The sequence below is a fragment of the Agelaius phoeniceus genome, chromosome 29 (assembly GCF_051311805.1).
Source record: "Agelaius phoeniceus isolate bAgePho1 chromosome 29, bAgePho1.hap1, whole genome shotgun sequence".
NCBI lineage: Eukaryota > Metazoa > Chordata > Aves > Passeriformes > Icteridae > Agelaius > Agelaius phoeniceus.
In genome coordinates, this window is record NC_135293.1 from 1,930,784 (window position 1) to 1,947,750 (window position 16,967).

At 41.1% G+C, this 16,967-nt stretch overlaps 1 protein-coding gene across 5 annotated transcripts in view; it reads right to left on the bottom strand.

The window, feature by feature from the left end:
• EPS15L1 (epidermal growth factor receptor pathway substrate 15 like 1) overlaps positions 1-16,967 on the bottom strand; it is a 46,772-nt gene that overhangs the window by 12,158 nt on the left and 17,647 nt on the right. For all 5 annotated transcript variants that reach the window (XM_054649902.2, XM_054649899.2, XM_054649907.2 and 2 more), the window contains 4 exons: positions 16,588-16,724; positions 15,625-15,685; positions 15,203-15,285; positions 13,625-13,757 (listed from right to left, as the gene is read on the bottom strand). In XM_054649902.2, coding sequence (XP_054505877.1) covers positions 13,625-13,757; positions 15,203-15,285; positions 15,625-15,685; positions 16,588-16,724 — 414 coding nt within the window. The remainder of the gene's footprint in view (positions 1-13,624; positions 13,758-15,202; positions 15,286-15,624; positions 15,686-16,587; positions 16,725-16,967) is intronic.

Here is a 16,967-nt window from a genome sequence, read left to right on the forward strand (position 1 = left end):
AGCTGAGGGCATTGGGAATCCAGGGAGCTGAGGGAATTGGGAATCCAGGGAGCTGAGGGAATTGGGAATCCAGGGAGCTGAGGGAATCAGGTTTACATGGAACTGAGGGAATCAGGTTTACATGGAGCTGAGGGATTGGGTATCCCAGAACTGAGGGAATCAGGTTTACATGGAACTGAGAAAATCAGGTTTACATGAAACTGAGGAAATCAGGTTTACATGAAGCTGAGGGATTGGGTATCCCAGAACTGAGGGAATCAGGTTTACATGGAGCTGAAGGAATCAGGCTTACATGAAACAGAGAATTTGGTATCCAGGGAGCTGAGGGAATTGGGAATCCAGGGAGCTGAGGGAATCAGGTTTACATGGAGCTGAGGGAATCAGGTTTACATGGAGCTGAGAGAATTTGATATCCAGGGAGCTGAGGGAATCAGGCTTACGGGGAGCTGAAGGAATTGGGTATCCCAGGAACTGAGGGAATCAGGTTTACATGGAGCTGAGGGAATCAGGCTTACATGGAGCTGAAGGAATTGAGTATCCCAGAACTGAGGGAATCAGGTTTACATGGAGCTGAGGGAATCAGGCTTACATGGAACAGAGAATTTGGTATCCAGGGAGCTGAGGGAATCAGGTTTACATGGAGCTGAAGGAATTGAGTATCCAGGGAGCTGAGGGAATCAGGTTTACATGGAGCTGAAGGAATTGAGTATCCCAGGAACTGAGGGAATCAGGTTTACATGGAGCTGAGGGAATCAGGCTTACATGGAGCTGAGGAAATCAGGCTTACATGGAGCAGAGGGAATCACACAGACTCTCATTAGTGCAGTGCCAACATCAGACTGAGGTGCACTACTGGCACCACTGGCAGGCATTGAGCTGCATGCAAAGTGGGAAGCAAGCAAGTCCCCAGCTGAACAAGCAGACAGAGACATGGAAAACGAGGCACGTGCAGTAGGAGATAGAACTGGATTTGTTTAATCCTGGCAGTGTTTGAGGGGAACTTGGTCATAGTCCTGCAAGTCTTCCATCAGGAAAAAGGTGAATGGATTTAGGCTGGACCAAAAGAGATTCACATCAGAAAATCCACAACTTAAGGATACTCCAGACTGCCCAGGGAACTTAGAACATTCCTAGAACATCCTGAGTTGGAAGAGACCCTCAGGGATCATCCAGTCCAACCCCTGGCCCTGCACAGCCACCACAACAATCCCACTCTGTGCCTGACAGTGTTGTCCAAATGCTCCTTGAGCCCTGGCAGCCCTGGGGCCATGGCCATTGCTCTGGGAGACATTCTATCAACACATCTGTGAAGTTTGAGAAAGTTTCTAGAAACAGCACTGGTTCAGCTGCCTTGAAGCTGGAAGGTAAAGGAGATCTGTTAAAGCTTGGCCCAGCACTATTTTCCAAGGTTCAGTACATGGATCACATCTGACACATGGATCTGCAGATCCCCACGGCAGCCATGACCCGTGAGGCTCCTAAAGAGAGGCAGATCAGGCCAGTGGAAGGAAGTGACAGACTGTACATGAAATAATTCTCCTCACAAACACAGACACTCCCTCACCCCACCTGCCCTTCCACAGGGCACCTTTTGCTCTCTGGAACAACGTGTTCCATCCTGCCCATCCTGGTGGCCTCCAGATCTCACCACTGCCACAGCCATCCCATGCCAGGGGACAGGCAAGGGATGAGCAACTCAGCATTTTGTGTGTAATGCTCCATTAGTATGTAAAGAAGAGCAACTTATTTAAACTTGTTTCAAATTTGAGTCATAGAATTCCAGAATGGTTTGGGTTGAAAGGTACCTTAAAGCTCATCCAGTTTTAACCCCCTGCCATGGGCAGGGACATCTCCTACCAGACTGGGTTGCTCCAAGCTCCATCCAAACTGGCCTTGGAGAATTACAAAGAGAATTAAAGTATCTGCATCTCCAACTTTTGGTCAAGGCAAAACAAGAGCCTTCTAGGTTATTTCCCCTTCCTCTATTGCCAGTTACCAGCAAGTAAATCCCCCCTCATACCTCACCCTGTATTGCCCAAAACCAATTTGGATCGATGGAGGTAAAACTGACCCATTTTAAGCTGCTTTTTTTCTTAGGTTAAATCTTCTGCTAGCGAAACCACTTTGTGGAATAGGTGACTGTTAACACAAATGCTGGGTTTGCAACGTATTTGTTCAGCAAGACTGGTTTTTCTGGGTGGCCTGTTTAAGGTTTTTGCACAAAGCTTTGGGTGGTTTTGAACCTGCACAGAGCATTAGGGTTTCTCGTGCTTCATCTTCACAAAAGATCACAAAGAATCACTTTGTTGTAGAGGAAATGTCACCATATAATGAGAGTTACTGCTAATGATATTGAAGGCTTTCATTTTACACACTGAGTGCCATTTTCTTCAGATTTTTAGATGTTAAAGAATAGAATAGGGTGGTAATTTTTGTATTTTGAAAAAAAAAAAAAGTGAGAGGGAAACCCTTATGCAATCAGGTTTATTTTTGCAGAGCAATTTTTAGAGCAGCATCTACTCTGAATACATCAACCACAAGGCTGATGATCCATGATGACCATCAAGTCCAACTCCAAGTCCAAATCTCTCCTTTACTGCCTTTTCTATGTTGTTCACAGCTCACATTATCCTGCCACACTCTGCAAACGTGGTTTTGAGGCCTGGCAGAAGTTTGTTTGGTTCAGTTAGATGTTCAAATTTACTCGTTTATTAGCCACAAATTAGTAAGAACAACACCAGCGTTATCTTTCTGATGTCTTTGCTGACTTACAGCAAGTGTAAGTCTCCCATTTAACTACACAAAGAATTTTATAGTTTAGTGTGTCAAGAATGTGGGGATGGGCTTTCCACAACATAAAGCAAAAGTACTCAAAGCACAGTTTGAGTTACCACCTCTACTGATGGACATTGGTAACGTTGCAATACTGCAAGATACAGTCATAACCTAGACTGCATTAATCTTCCATTTGCTGGAAAATGTTGCATTTGTACATGACTCTGCTCACGGTTCTGAGGTACGGCAGGCAAACAGTTGTAACCCTTATATGATTTTTCTGCTAATAGTTTCAGGGGAAAAAAAGTTCAGAAAAAAGCAAAACAGGTCCTATTCTGAAACCACAGCAGTTTCAGCAGTTACCCAAGTGGTGCACACAAACCACACCGAGGACTCACTTCAGCAAAAAGAGATGATGAACAAAATGGTTTACCACAGCAAGTGCTGTTACTTAGAGTGAACTCCACCCATACAAAGGGCTTATCTAATTTCATACCCCACAGCAAACTTGAGTTTGGAGGGCTGAGATCTATATTTCAAAGCAAATATAACCTCACTTGTAGGATGCAAACACAAAATTTGTCTTATTGAATTACAAGGTATTGACAACGAAGTGAAATATTTAGAACTCTCTCAATATTCTATGTTTCAGTGCTGGGCCTGACTTTCTGCTTAGAAGAGGATCTTGCTGAATGATGAGAAGCAGCATTTTTCCTGGCTTTGAAGCCTAGATGGATCAAGCTCATGGGCAAACAGGAGAGAGTGGAAATGACACAACTTTAACCTTTCACTAAACAAGGGCTCATTTCCAGGATACTTTCTAAACTGAAAAATAGCCCTTAAGAAGCCAGAGCTGTGTTGCAGAGGATTAGGAGTGATAAGGTAAATCCACACCTGTGATTATACCTGAGCATATAATCCCAGGACTTCCACCTCTCCTGTTTTTCCACATGGCAGAAGAAGCCTCAGGTGCCTCCCAGCACATCTTTCTCTTGGCAGTTCACCAAATTTACATCTCATTCCCAACTAACTCAGCATGATTCCCACCATCCTGGTTAAGATTATCCAGCTCCTCCAGTGATGCAGAGTAAAATCTTCAGAAACTGAACTCACAGGAAAAATGATTACTAGTTTCAAACTTTGCCTGAAGGTTAGTTACATTAAACTAAATTTTCTACAGAATACTTGGAGGTCTTTGTCTTCAACAGGGGCTATTGCAAACTCAACTATTTGATAATGTTCTTTGCAAAAAATCACAACATGTTTTTTGTAACAGAAGGGAGAAGTTTTAGAAGTTTTCCCTTGTAAAAACCCCTCAGAACTGTTTTTGCTTAATATTGCAAAGTTTGCACCTTGAGTTCACCGAAAACTTCTGCTTAAGAGAAACATTCTGACAATCTACAAACTTCTTGAAAGGTGAGAAATCGTTACATGTTCAGCCCAAGAATCTGCTCTGAAACAGCTTCTGGACAACCTCTTTCAACCATCAGTACTGAAATATCTTTACTCTGAGGGGCCAGCATAAACAAGAGAATCAAAGCGTGAATGGAATTTTTAGCTTGTGGCCAGGCAGGTGCTCCACCCATGAGTCATTTATCCTACACAACAAGGGATGCCTGTGCTCTAATGTAACTGTCAGGTCTTCTAGAAGGCATGAAAAACAAAAAAACTTTTCCTGTCAGTCACAACTTCGAGGCTGATTTTCTCACTCTTGGCTACAGAGGAGGGGAAAAAAAAATAAAGGTAAACAGGCACCAGGGTACTTGTGAATAAGTCTGGGTGCTGAAAAAGTTCTAAGGAAACAGGTGTGTGGCATCATGCACAAATAAACATCCCAGCACTCCTGTCATCTCACAATGAGTAAAGAACAGAACTCTATACATTGCTCTAGATCAAATCACTGATACCCACAACTTCAGTAAATCCACATAATTTAGAGTTAAATCTAAATTAAATCATGGGAATTATATTACATTATTTTTTTCTGATTAACACAATCCTTTCTTTTGTTCCTCACCTCTAATTACATCCATCATACTAACATGGCTTCTTCCTTTTAAACTTTATCTGACTAAATACATAGAACAAACTTCTACATGGGAACATTCAGACTTTGGCCTGCATTTATAAGAAAGACACTGAACCGATTGTAAAGTCTGAATTTTTATCGAGTTGAGACACTGAAGACACATCTTAGGCAAACAAACTACTGAAACCCATTTTTATGTCCAACTCAAAAAGCAGCAAAGATCTAAGCCTTCTTTACCTCACTGGAAGTGTCAACACAAGGTCAATGTGCACTGCTCTTGGGCTGCCTTAAAGATGAGAAATAAAGTCTAAAATTGCAAAAACAGTCAAACCATAAAATGCCTTTAATTTAGAGAAGTGACACATACAAAAAAGAACTATATTTATCGTTGGCATGAAGGAGGAGGAAGCATCAAACACGAAGGAAGGGAGCAGCAGAAGCTGCACAAACACTGCCTGCACTGCCCTGAGCTGGGCCAGCAGCTGGTCACACACAGAAGGAACAAGAGGCTTCTGAAATTGTCCCAGGGGTACAAAAGACACCCCCAAAGAATCTAAAACTTTCACTTGGACAATCCTTGGTCCAGGGCAATCTGGAACACGTCTGCAGATGTGTGATTATCTGGGTATTTAATCATTAAAGCTTTGAGGTCCAAGTGCCATCAGAACAGCTCTTTTAGATCCCTGCACAACTGCGTGCACTTGAGTGGGCAAATCCATCTGCAATTTCCCTTGCAAGCTCCCTGCACCACAGCAACAGAACAAAAAGATGTTCTGCTGGTAATTTTTCTTGCACTTGTAGCTTCTCTGAGGCTGACAACAACCTCCTGCAACCACACTTCAAAGGGCAGGCAAAGGGTGGCCACCCCAAATTAGAGAATTAGAGTTTCTGTAGGTGATGGGTTACAACATTCAGCACAGCTCTAAGTTTGCAGATTGGTTCAATAAACACAATATTAAGACCTGTTAAGATCTGAAACCCCTGACCCCTTTTCATTTTTTTAAGCTACCAACATGTTCAGATATCGTTTATCAGCCAACTGGCAAGATGAAAAACCAGGAGTTTATCAGCCAGATTTTGCTTGAATCAGCCTTTTCTGTCTTTTTTGGTAGGACAGCAAAATACATCTAGCAGTCTTGTAATTAGTGATTTAGTGAAATACTGAACACTAACACCCTGATTGATTAAATTTATGATCAGTAATATCATTACTATTATTTGGTAATAATTTCTAGTCACTCAAACACTCTGTTTGCTCTGAGGTTTGGAGCTCCACAGAACCAGGTCTCTCTGAGGGATCAGTCATGCTTCCTAACCCAAGGCAGGCTACTGTCCCCCATATTTTTTCAGTATTTTAACATTTCAAAACCGTAACAAGTAATAAATAAATAAATAAAAACTGTGGGAACAAAGCTGAAGCCCTTAACTCAAAAAGGTTAATACAGAGGTGTTAACCACTAACCTCTGAAAAGCCAATATTCAGTTGCCATCATAGACCAAAGCTACAAAAAATAAATGGATCACTAAACAAAGCTGAAGCTTTTTGACAAACTCCCCATGTGCAGAGTGGAATAGTAATTTACCAATGGAATTTACTTTAACACCTGTATTTCAAACAGCAGCTAAGTAACTCCACTAATTTATTTCTTATCTAGGATGAATTCAATGTGTTATTCCTTTAAATTTACTCAGAGTGGCTGTGGACTCCTCATCCCTGGAACTGTTCAAGGCCAGTCTGGACAGGACTTGGAACAACCTGGTCTAGTGGAAGGTGTTCCTGCCCAAGGCAGGGGGGTTAGAACTGGAGGAACTTTAATGTCCCTTTAATGATCTGAGATTCTATACATTCCAAGTTACACTGTTATTTTTCTGCTATTTATATATTGATGCCCCAAAAAACCCCTCAATTTTTAAAGTGCATTAGCATTTCAAAAGTACACTATTAATATAATATTCACTACCTCTATTATTCACTAATATACAATAACAATAAAAATGATAACATTTACACAAGCTAAAATTTATTTTAATAATTAAAATTCATAAAATAATTGTGTTTATTAAATAATCATTGCAAGAAAGCAGCACACTGAAATTGAAAAATGTATTTTCTTCCTGTATTTTTAGAACTTTTATTCTTTCATAGTTAAAAAGCTGAAAACCACTATAAGCAAGCAATAAAAATTGAGGAAAGGTTGAAGGTTTCACACTGCTCTGTGGTGAAGGTTCTTCCACTAATATCAGAATGGTTTGAATGGGAAGGATCTTAAAGGTAAGAATGGTGCCAGCACAAGTCATGGAAACACTGAGGGTGCCAGTTTGGAGGCTTCAGGGTGACTTTTGCATGAGAAGCCATTTTGAACCTACTGCCAGCTCTAGGGTTCTCCATGCATCCTGAAATTTGGGTACCTCATCCATCACTCCTGCAATCAGGATTAAGGCAGAATCACATTCATCCAAACTTCCTGATGGCAAAAAATGGTTGTCTCTGAGCTTCTCCAGCAACCATGTGCACCTGGACCATCATCAGTTGAGCAGGGCCAGTAACACTTGTTTGGAGGATGCCAACTGGCACCTGGTGACACCGACTGTATTCCTGCATGAACTAAAATGACAGGATATACAGAGTGGTGGGTATGGAGCATGGGTCACTGAATGCACCAGCAGCCTTAAAGGCACTAAATTATCTCTGACACTTGGGTGTGTGTCACCTCTCCCATCCCTGAGGCCTACAGGAATACTCAGCACTAAAACCCAAGACAATGCAAGGTGTTATTATTAATGATTGTATCCTACAGCTTGGTGTGCCTTGTCCCCAGGTCACACACACTCCTGTTGTGGTGCTAACCTGATGGGGAAGGAACTCTCGTGTCTGAAAGGGCACACAAAAGGCAGACACAGCACCACAGAGTGCAATGCCTGCGTCCTCCCTCACGCCATTAATGTACAGCATCAATGAGGCAGGGCAGGACCTGCTGGAACAGCAGGGGTCAAGCCTTGCTCATCCTCCCTGGATAGAGTAGCTTCCTTCAGGAACTCCAGGGCCTGACAAGGAGTGCAGAGCATAGAGAGTAATGTGTCAGATGCTTGTCAGTAGTGGTTAATCTCACTGGTTAACAGCGCTGCTATAACCGCAATGTGGAATGCATGGGGCTGCGCTGAAAGGAAGTGGTAAGGGTGGGGCATAAGCACTAGGTCCCACGATCAAAGCATTTACTTATAACCCAATCACTGACACCCACACAGCAGCTTCCTGTACTTTAAAAAAAGAGAAAAAAAAAAAAAAGAAAAAGAAAAAAAAAAAATCTGTTTCTCTCTTTCTGTAATCAACAACTTTTACCTAGAAACTAGTTAGCGGAGAACTCTTGACTGATTTCAATCTGCAGCTCACAGCAGAAAACATAATTTTTAATCTGTGAGAACCTACCAGAGCCATTTTAACTGACAGGTTTCAGTCTACCAGTTCTTTCATATTTTTTTATCCTTAATTACACCAAAGTCCCATAAAGCTTGAGAAGCTGCATAAGAAATATAAAGCAAGCAGAAGTTCCATAGTGCTGAACACCACAGGCAATCTTCTGCCAGCAAATAAAATGTCCTTATAAATCTACAGAACTCAGCAATGTTTTAGGGGAGTTTGAGGAAATAATGTGCAGTGGAATGTAGATCCTTGTCACAGGGCACCTTTGTTTAAGAATGCTGAGATACTTTACTATTATTTGCTTTCTGTTTATCACAGCTCATTACACAAAGCACTGGCGTTTCTTCGGTGCCTTTTGAGCATTACTCAAGGTATAACATCAATAAATTTACAAAACGTTCCACTCCTCTCCAAAGAAACCTGCAAGTTCTCCAGTAGCACCTGGTGAACATCAAATTACTCCAGCCAGGTCCTAGGGGAGCCCTATGAAACCTAATGTCCATTAGGACCTTCATGGAGATTAACACATTACTGAAGAACATGCACACCATGATCTTCAGAACCCCCAATTCTCTTGGGGATTTTCAATTGAAGAGTCTTGCCAGAAGAGCTAAAGAACTTTTTCTTGGCTGATCTTCCTCAACCTAAAGAGAATCTTAAATATGGGACAGAGATAGTGATGTTCCAAATCTTCTCATGAAACAGTAAATTGGAGCTTTGAGGTACACTAGTATCTAGGTTTGCTCCTTCTGGAACACCTTCCCCTTGCTAGTCTCTACTGGGATTCACTGAATTATTAACCTTCCTCCAAATCTCTTTAAAAAAGAGATTCTGCACTTAACTTCCAAACTGTTATACTGAATAAATACTCAATAAGAGTATTTTACCATAAAACAAAGATGAGATTTCTCTTGGACCAAGCAAGGATCAGATTAGGACTCTGAAACATCTAAAAGATCTTGACAGACTGGTCAACAATAAAGTAAGAAAGAAAAAAAATTATTTATGATGAACAAAAGTAGCATAAAGCTGAGATTCTATCCAAGATCCAAATCTAATTAAATAATCTTGTGATTGTCATACCCTCTCTTAATCTCAGTACTCAAGAAAGGAAAGATATGGATCTCAGGGTACCTAATCCATGCCACACAAGGGTTTTCCCTCTCACAGAGAGAGTTGTGAACTGAACTATCTACTAATACACTCAGATCACAGCTGCTTCTCAATGTTCCAGCTGTGGAAAAAACCCAAATATCAACTAAAACCAAAGAAACCAACCCATTTCCACTTTACAAGCAGAACAGGTCCAGGTGTGTAGGACCAGACCTGATGACCCACTGCAATCCTGACACCCCCTGCAGCAGCAGAGAAGTTTCTCTACACGCTGTGTGAAGGCTGTGTCCAGAACCTGGATATGAGAACAGCTCCCCTGAACCACAAACTCCTTTCAGAGATCTTTCCAGGAACACCTGAAGGCCTTTTGCTCTATCACTACATGGTAAACACAGGTTATGTCCAAAAGGCTCCATTTCAGGAGCCGTGCTCTACAACTTCCTCATGAAGGACTTGGATGTGGGACTGGAAGGCAGACTTAAGTGAGTTTGGTGATGACACGTAGTTGGGAGGAGCTGTTGATTCCCTTAAAGGCAGAGATGTGCTGCACAGAGATCTTGACAAAGGAAAGGGCAGGGCAATCCTCAATTTAACATGCCAAGTGCCAGATCCTGCCCCTGTGCCAGAGCAGCCCTGGATGCAGGGACAGACTGGGGAATGAGAGGCTGTGGACCAGCCATGTGCAAAGGGAGCAGGGAGTCCTTGGTTGGTGGCAAGTTGGATCTGAGTCACCAGTGTGCCCCAGCAGCCCAAAGTGTCACCATGGTCTGGAGGGCAGCACCAGCCTGACAAGGGATGGGATTCTCCTGCTCTGCTCTGCCCTGGGGCAGCCTCAGCCTGGGGCACTTTGGGCACCACAAGATCAGAAGGACCCAAAGCTGTTGGAGAGTGCCCAAAGGAGGGACAGGGAGCTGGGGAAGGGCTGAGGAGCAGCTGAGGGCACTTGGCTGGTTCAGCTGGAGCCCAGGAGACTGAGGGGAGGCTCCTGGGGGCTGCAGCTCCTGCCCAGGGCAGGCACAGGGGCAGGGGCTGAGCTCTGCTCTGGGACAGGAGCCCAGCAAGGGCTGGAGCTGGGCCAGGCCTTGGCATGGAGCTCAGGGCAAGGCTCTGCCCCTCCAGCCTGGCACTGCCCAGGCTCCCCAGGGCAGGGGCCACAGCCCAAAGGCTGCCAGAGCTGAACAAGTGCTTGGACAATGCTTCCAGCCCTTCAGAGGGTGAGAGTGTTGGGGTGTCCTGTGCAGGGCCAGCACTCTGGCTCCATGGTCCTGATGGGTCCCTTCCAACTCAGGATGTGCCATTTAAGTGTTTTCCTGCTCCTCTGCTCAGCTGCAAGGGTTTGTTCTGTTTGCTCTTTGTTTTCATGAAGGAACGAGACCTGATGTCAAACTCCTCATTCATCTGGACAAAAAAGAGACTCATGGGCAAAGTGAGAACTGTGGCACACTTTGGTCCAAGGACACAGTGCAATCCCTCAATGGGACATCAGACAATGTTTGCATGTCACGTGCAAAAGCTTCACATAAAGAAAAGCACCAAATCAGGGCTAATCAGGAACAACCCCTGGTGGATCCTGTTTAGTTTCCACTATCAAAAGCCTGGGAAATCAGGCAGCTTCCAACACTCTGCAAAAGTATTTATATTTTCTACTTGAGTGCAGAGGTTAGAGGACAAGTAAAGTTTCCTTTCAGAGCTTTCTGCACCTGCCTACCAAAATGCAACCAAACCACAAAAGTGTTTTTCAATATTAACCCCCCCCCAACAGAAAGAACAGTTTTACTAAAAAGAGTACAATCATGGAACAGAAAGGCAAATTACAGGTTTGTCTGATAATAATTAGCATTTATTCATCCTTCAGCAAGATCTTTATCACTTACTTGTTTTTTTAATTAAAGAGACCAAGGTAAGAAAGGTAAGAAACAACGGAAGCTTCTTGTCTGTTGTTTGTTTGCTGAGGCCATTCTAACACACATTTTATGCCCGTATCTCTTGCTACAATCACACTATATTACTATATGATTTCTCATGCTTTAAGTAACCACTGAAGATTGCTTTAGTTGTGGAAGGAAGGGAGGAGTAGAACTGCATAAACACACGAGGCTCATTTGCTTTAAAAAAAAAAAAACCCTGTTGTTTCCTCCTTAGCCTATTTTATCATAACAACATTTGCTTTTGGTAGAGCGTGGAGCCTCACAAAGAGTGTATCTCCCTAGAAGGGGGGAAGAGACACACTTAAACCATTTTTAACCAACTGATTAAAGGCTGAGTGCACGTGTCTAAATAAAAAACATATTAATACAGCTGAATATTCCCCACATTCCTCAGTATGTACAAAAGAGGGAATGAGGACACAGAAAGCCAAAAACCCTCATGTGAGGGAGTCAATATTCACCTTTCCTGCTACTATTACACTGCATTTGCTAAGAGTAACCATGTTTCTAACAAGAAATACAAAGAAACTACATATAAGAGATTACATGGGTATATCTAGTATTTATTATATCTATAATATAAGAGATTACATGGGTATATCTAGTATTTATATAGGCCCTGTTAACTCTAAAATATTTTATGTAGATATTTTTTTGAAAGATGGCCATTTGCATTCTTTTCTTGAAAACCCAATAAAGAAAAATAACATCATTCACAATGTGAAATAAGATTCCCTTTAGCATTTCTATTTCTCCTTTTCTTCATGTCTGTCCTAGTGATGGATATTTGTCAACATGACATATTATGTGGGTTTGTTTTTTTTTTTAATTACTGAAAACTCATTAGTAGTGTAGTAGAAAATAGTAGAAAATACACAAAGCAAGCATAGAACAAACTGCTTCAAAGGCTTTTTCACAATCCTAGAGCATTTCCTGACAACTTTACATGCATACTCACCTATAAAATCCTCTCACTTGTTGCTTTCAGGGTTTTTGGGTGCACCATAATCTCCTGAGCAATAAAATCCCAGCAACAGGAACAAATACTGCTGCAATGGTCTGCTTGTAAGTGTACTGTGTGCAATGGAATCTTTCACATCTGGGATCAATTTATGGGATAGGTAATGACATTAAGGATACCTTGGTAATAAGCAAGCACTTTTCACATTGTCCAAGGAGTTTGTTCTGGAATAACTGGTGTGCAAAACCAGCCAGATCAACAACACCTGTCACAAACAGGCTGCCTGCTCTGCTCCAAAATGCACCAGCACAAAGGCAGAGAACCCACACACTGCAGGAGACATTAATGATGGATCTGCTCTTTTTGTACTGTGCTCCCTAATACTGTCTGTGGATATATAAATACATGATGATCAATGTGTTTAGTGCAAAATTCTGTGCCTAACCATCAGCAGCATCTAGCATCTGTTGGTTTTTTTTTTGAGCCAACTGAAAGTTCCCTCTTGATATCAACTGAACTCAACCATTGTTGTTAAAAGGAGACTCGAAACTGCATGGCTTCAGTTCTTAAAACAGTTTCACTGGTAGCTGAATAGCTTGAAAACAACTACAGGGAGAACAGAAATTGAAGCTCCACTGAGAGAGATCTTCTTTTCAATTCATGAGATTTATATATCTCCCAGATTTCCATAAATAACAGACTCCAAGCAGGAACAAAGCCATATATACTCAGAAAGTTTTTTTCTGTTTAATTCACACAGTAATGTGCAAATGCAAGAATGATCCTAGCTGGGCAGACAGGTCAGGACAGGTCTAACTGTGCACCCTGGCCTTGGCAGGACCCAGTGGCAGATGCCTCAGGAAGAACATCAAAACAAGATGAAGATGCAGCCACAGCCAGACTGCCTTGCTATCAGCTACAAAGGAGCTGGAGCCAGGAGTTGGCTTTTGGGACACCCTGTTGTTCTCTGTTTCTTCTGAGAATTATCTAGAGGGTTTTTTAAGACTATTTAAACTTTTTGGCATTCACCATATTCTCTGGCAAACATAGAAATAAATCCTGAATTTCTATTACCATATAAAAACAAACCTTTTCATTTTAAAGATGCCATTTACTAATCTTATATGTTGCCTACTTAGAAAATACAGGGGTTTTTTCCCCTGTTTTCTCCTGCCACATGTGATTTTATAGATCTGTAATAGCACTCTCATCATCTGTTCTCCACTTTGAAGAGTTTCAGTCTGGTTTACTGATAATTTTGTCAATTTACCAATAACTTCACATCTTCCTCCATGGTTGAAATATAAGACAGATAGCAGACTGTCAACTTGCTCTTACACCCAGCAATACAGTGTAAATTGAAAGAAGCAGCTTTTAAAAGAAGAAAACCTCCTTACCACTGGGTGGCTTGGGTCGTGGAGGGACATTTTTCTTGGGTGGTAATGCTGGTGTGTCTGATTTGCTTTTGAAAGGGTCATCTGTGAATCCTGCCCCTCCAAAAGAGGAGGCAAAGGGGTCTGAAGGTACTGACTACATGAGAAAAAAAAAGAAAAGAAAAGGGATGTAAGCACACTGGAGAATACCTGTGGTTTCATGAAGCTACAGTTAAGTCAAGTAAAAGCATTAACTTCAAAATCTGAGAGCAGAATTTTAAGTGGTGTAGGAGGCTAATGCCCAAGGACAGAGGTGCTGAGATTCCATAGACAATCAAAGACCTGATGCTTTTCATCATTTAAGTACTTCTAGAACTTTTAGTCCCAGCAAAAAAAAGTTGATGAGGAAATAAAAGGAAGTAAAACTTGACTTTTTACTATTTGGCAATGAACAGTAATACCACAGCCTGACCTTCACTCTAATAAACAGAACCATGACAGAACCTGGAAAAACAGTGCAGAAGGGATGACTTTATTCCAGACTTTTCTGAAGTCACACATAGGTATTTGACTTTTTAGTCAAAACCTTAGGGAATATCCAAAAGCACATGTTTAAATCTTCCTATATTCAAACAGCTTTTCTAAAGGACTCTCCTAGTGATTAAGAAGCACAAAAGTATTGTGCCATGCAGGGAAATTTATCATTGTGAAATGAAGAAAGAGGAGTTTTGTGAAAAAGGTAAAAATCGCAGTCAAACTTTTGCTAAAATTTCTACCTCGAGCCAGCCATGTCTACTGGTAAAGGCTGTTGCCACCTAGTGGAGAGCTACAACAAAATAGCAAAAGGTAGGGGAGGAAAAAAACCACCAAGAAATGTAATTAGTCAAAGGGAAATGATAACCTATTTTATATTTAACATTTACTCCACTAATGTAAGGAGTTGGGAACTGAATTCACTAAATTCCAAACTCCACCTCAGGAAAGAAGACCAAGACTTTACCAATTATTCATTTTTTTCATTTGTGTCCTGAACCTTTTTCTTCATCTGCTATTTAAAATGGACAGAAATTGCACACTTAAAACATGGGAGAGACTGACTGACTGTTAAGAGTTGAGTAAGGTTAGGTTACATTTATTTAGTAGCATAATATTTTGTTAAAAGTTGACCTAAATCTTAGAGGCCTTATCCAACCTTAATGTGTTTATGGTAAGCTTAGAAACAAGTCAGGATACTTACTATGAAGTAACCAAGAAGCAAATTCCAGGACTTAGATGAAGGCTGGGCACTGAAATATATTCATATCTGCAACAACTACCTCTTCTTACAAGTTAAAACTACAAGTTAATTAATTTTCCTGATTTGGTAATTGAAAATATTTGTGAAAAAATGTATTTATCCCTACTGAATCTACCAGTCTTAGTAAGACTTTGCCATATCTGACATGGTTGGAAAATTCTTTGCTATATAGCTGGTGAGGCTGACTTGAAGAAAATTAACAAAATCAGACTGCCAGCTAAAAAGTTACAATCATATCACACTCTTTTAGGAAGTGTCTGTACATACATTTTTAAAAGGACAATTGCTTTCCTTTTAACCTTTACCTTTGACATCTGACTGAAGTCTGCAAATCCCTCACCACCACTGAAAGCACCACTTCCAAATGGATCCAGTGTTCCAAATGGATCTGGAACAGATATGCAGAAAATAAAGTTATTTTGAATAATACTTAAGAATTACAGGGAATGCTTAGTGGTGCCAATGAAGCACAAAACTAAAACACACTTGCATTTAGATGTTCAGAGAGAATTCCACAAAACAATAGGTTTCCTACCAGTTTTTTGAAGGGAAAATATGAGAAGAAAACAGTGAGATAATGTCTCATAAAATATGAGAAGAAAACTGTCATGAGCTGTGACAAGACCATGATGCTTTTTGCCAATGGTTCACAAGACTCTTTATCCCCAACTCTTGTATTTGATTCTTTCATAAAAAGATACCCTCATTTTAAATGGTTATTTCTTACCTGGACCTTTTGAAGAGATACTGGAAGACGTAAAAGGATCAGTGCTTTCAAAAGGGTCAGGCTAAATAAGAACAGATATACAGAATTATTTTTCTGCTGGACTGTGCATTTACCATTTCATGCCTATCAAAATCTCTTGCTTTAAGACAAATAGTTTACAGTTTCAGACCACTCTATTCAGTGGACAGAGTGGGATAAAATCAGCTTATTATATGAAATTTACTTTATTAGTGCATTTGGCTATTGCATTTAGTCTTTAAGCAACAGACAGAATATTCAGGTCATGCATTTATATTATTAATAATTCACAGAGTCTGTATACTGCTTCTTTTTAAACAGATAATTTTTACAGCTGCTCTTCAGTTTGACAAGTCAGTTGGTCTTGCAGTGTAGGATTGTACTTAAATAAAAGCTGACTTCCCACAGCCTGAAACTGGTCTTGGGTAGCAACACTCCATGAACTGCATAAGAATGAGGAAAACACTAATAAAAACAAAACCAAAGAAATCACATTTCCCCCCAAACAAGCACACACATCAGGACAGCTCAGAACTGCAACAATGGCTGTAACAAGTGTGCTCTGAGCAGTTCCTCCACTGAGGGCTCAGGGATTCTTTAGCCAGAGCAGTTCCTCCACCTCATTCACCACCATGAGTGCAGAAATCCATGGGATGGAGGGAATGCTGGGAATGGGTGGGTGCTGCTGCTTTGAAATTCCCAACAGAGAGGAAAAATATCCACCTAAAAGTACCTTCATGGTGAGTGTACCTCATCATCATGGAACCAGAGGGAACACTGCTGATTGCCTAAACAATCCATAGCTACATTTTAAGAATACAATTAATGATATTTCACCAGTTAGGAAAAAAAGTATTTTGTGTTATTTCACTCTTTTTAGCTGTCAGACAATAAGCCTGTCAATAGTAAAGAAATCTGTTAAGTGTAGATTTAAAAATTACTGACCTTTGAGGGTAAAGTGGGGGTTTTTGTGAATGGATCTGAGGTAAATGGGTCACTCTTCACCTGTTTCTTGAAGAAATCCTCAGGGGCAGAGCTACGAAATGGGTCACTTTCCTTGAATGGATCTCCTCCAAAGGGATCTAGAAGGAGCATGAACAGGTAAATACAGTGTAGCACCAGTGTGTCTATAAAGAACATTTTATATTCCACCTCACACTCACTGATACAATTTTTCTTACACAAACACAATGTTTTGATAAATCTGATAGACTCCCAGAGACCTCTCTACAGAGGGTATTTACTGAGTTTGAACATGTCAGATGAAGCTTTCAGACTTAATAAAGAGTTACACACTTCTCATTAAACAAACTGATTCTGAATGC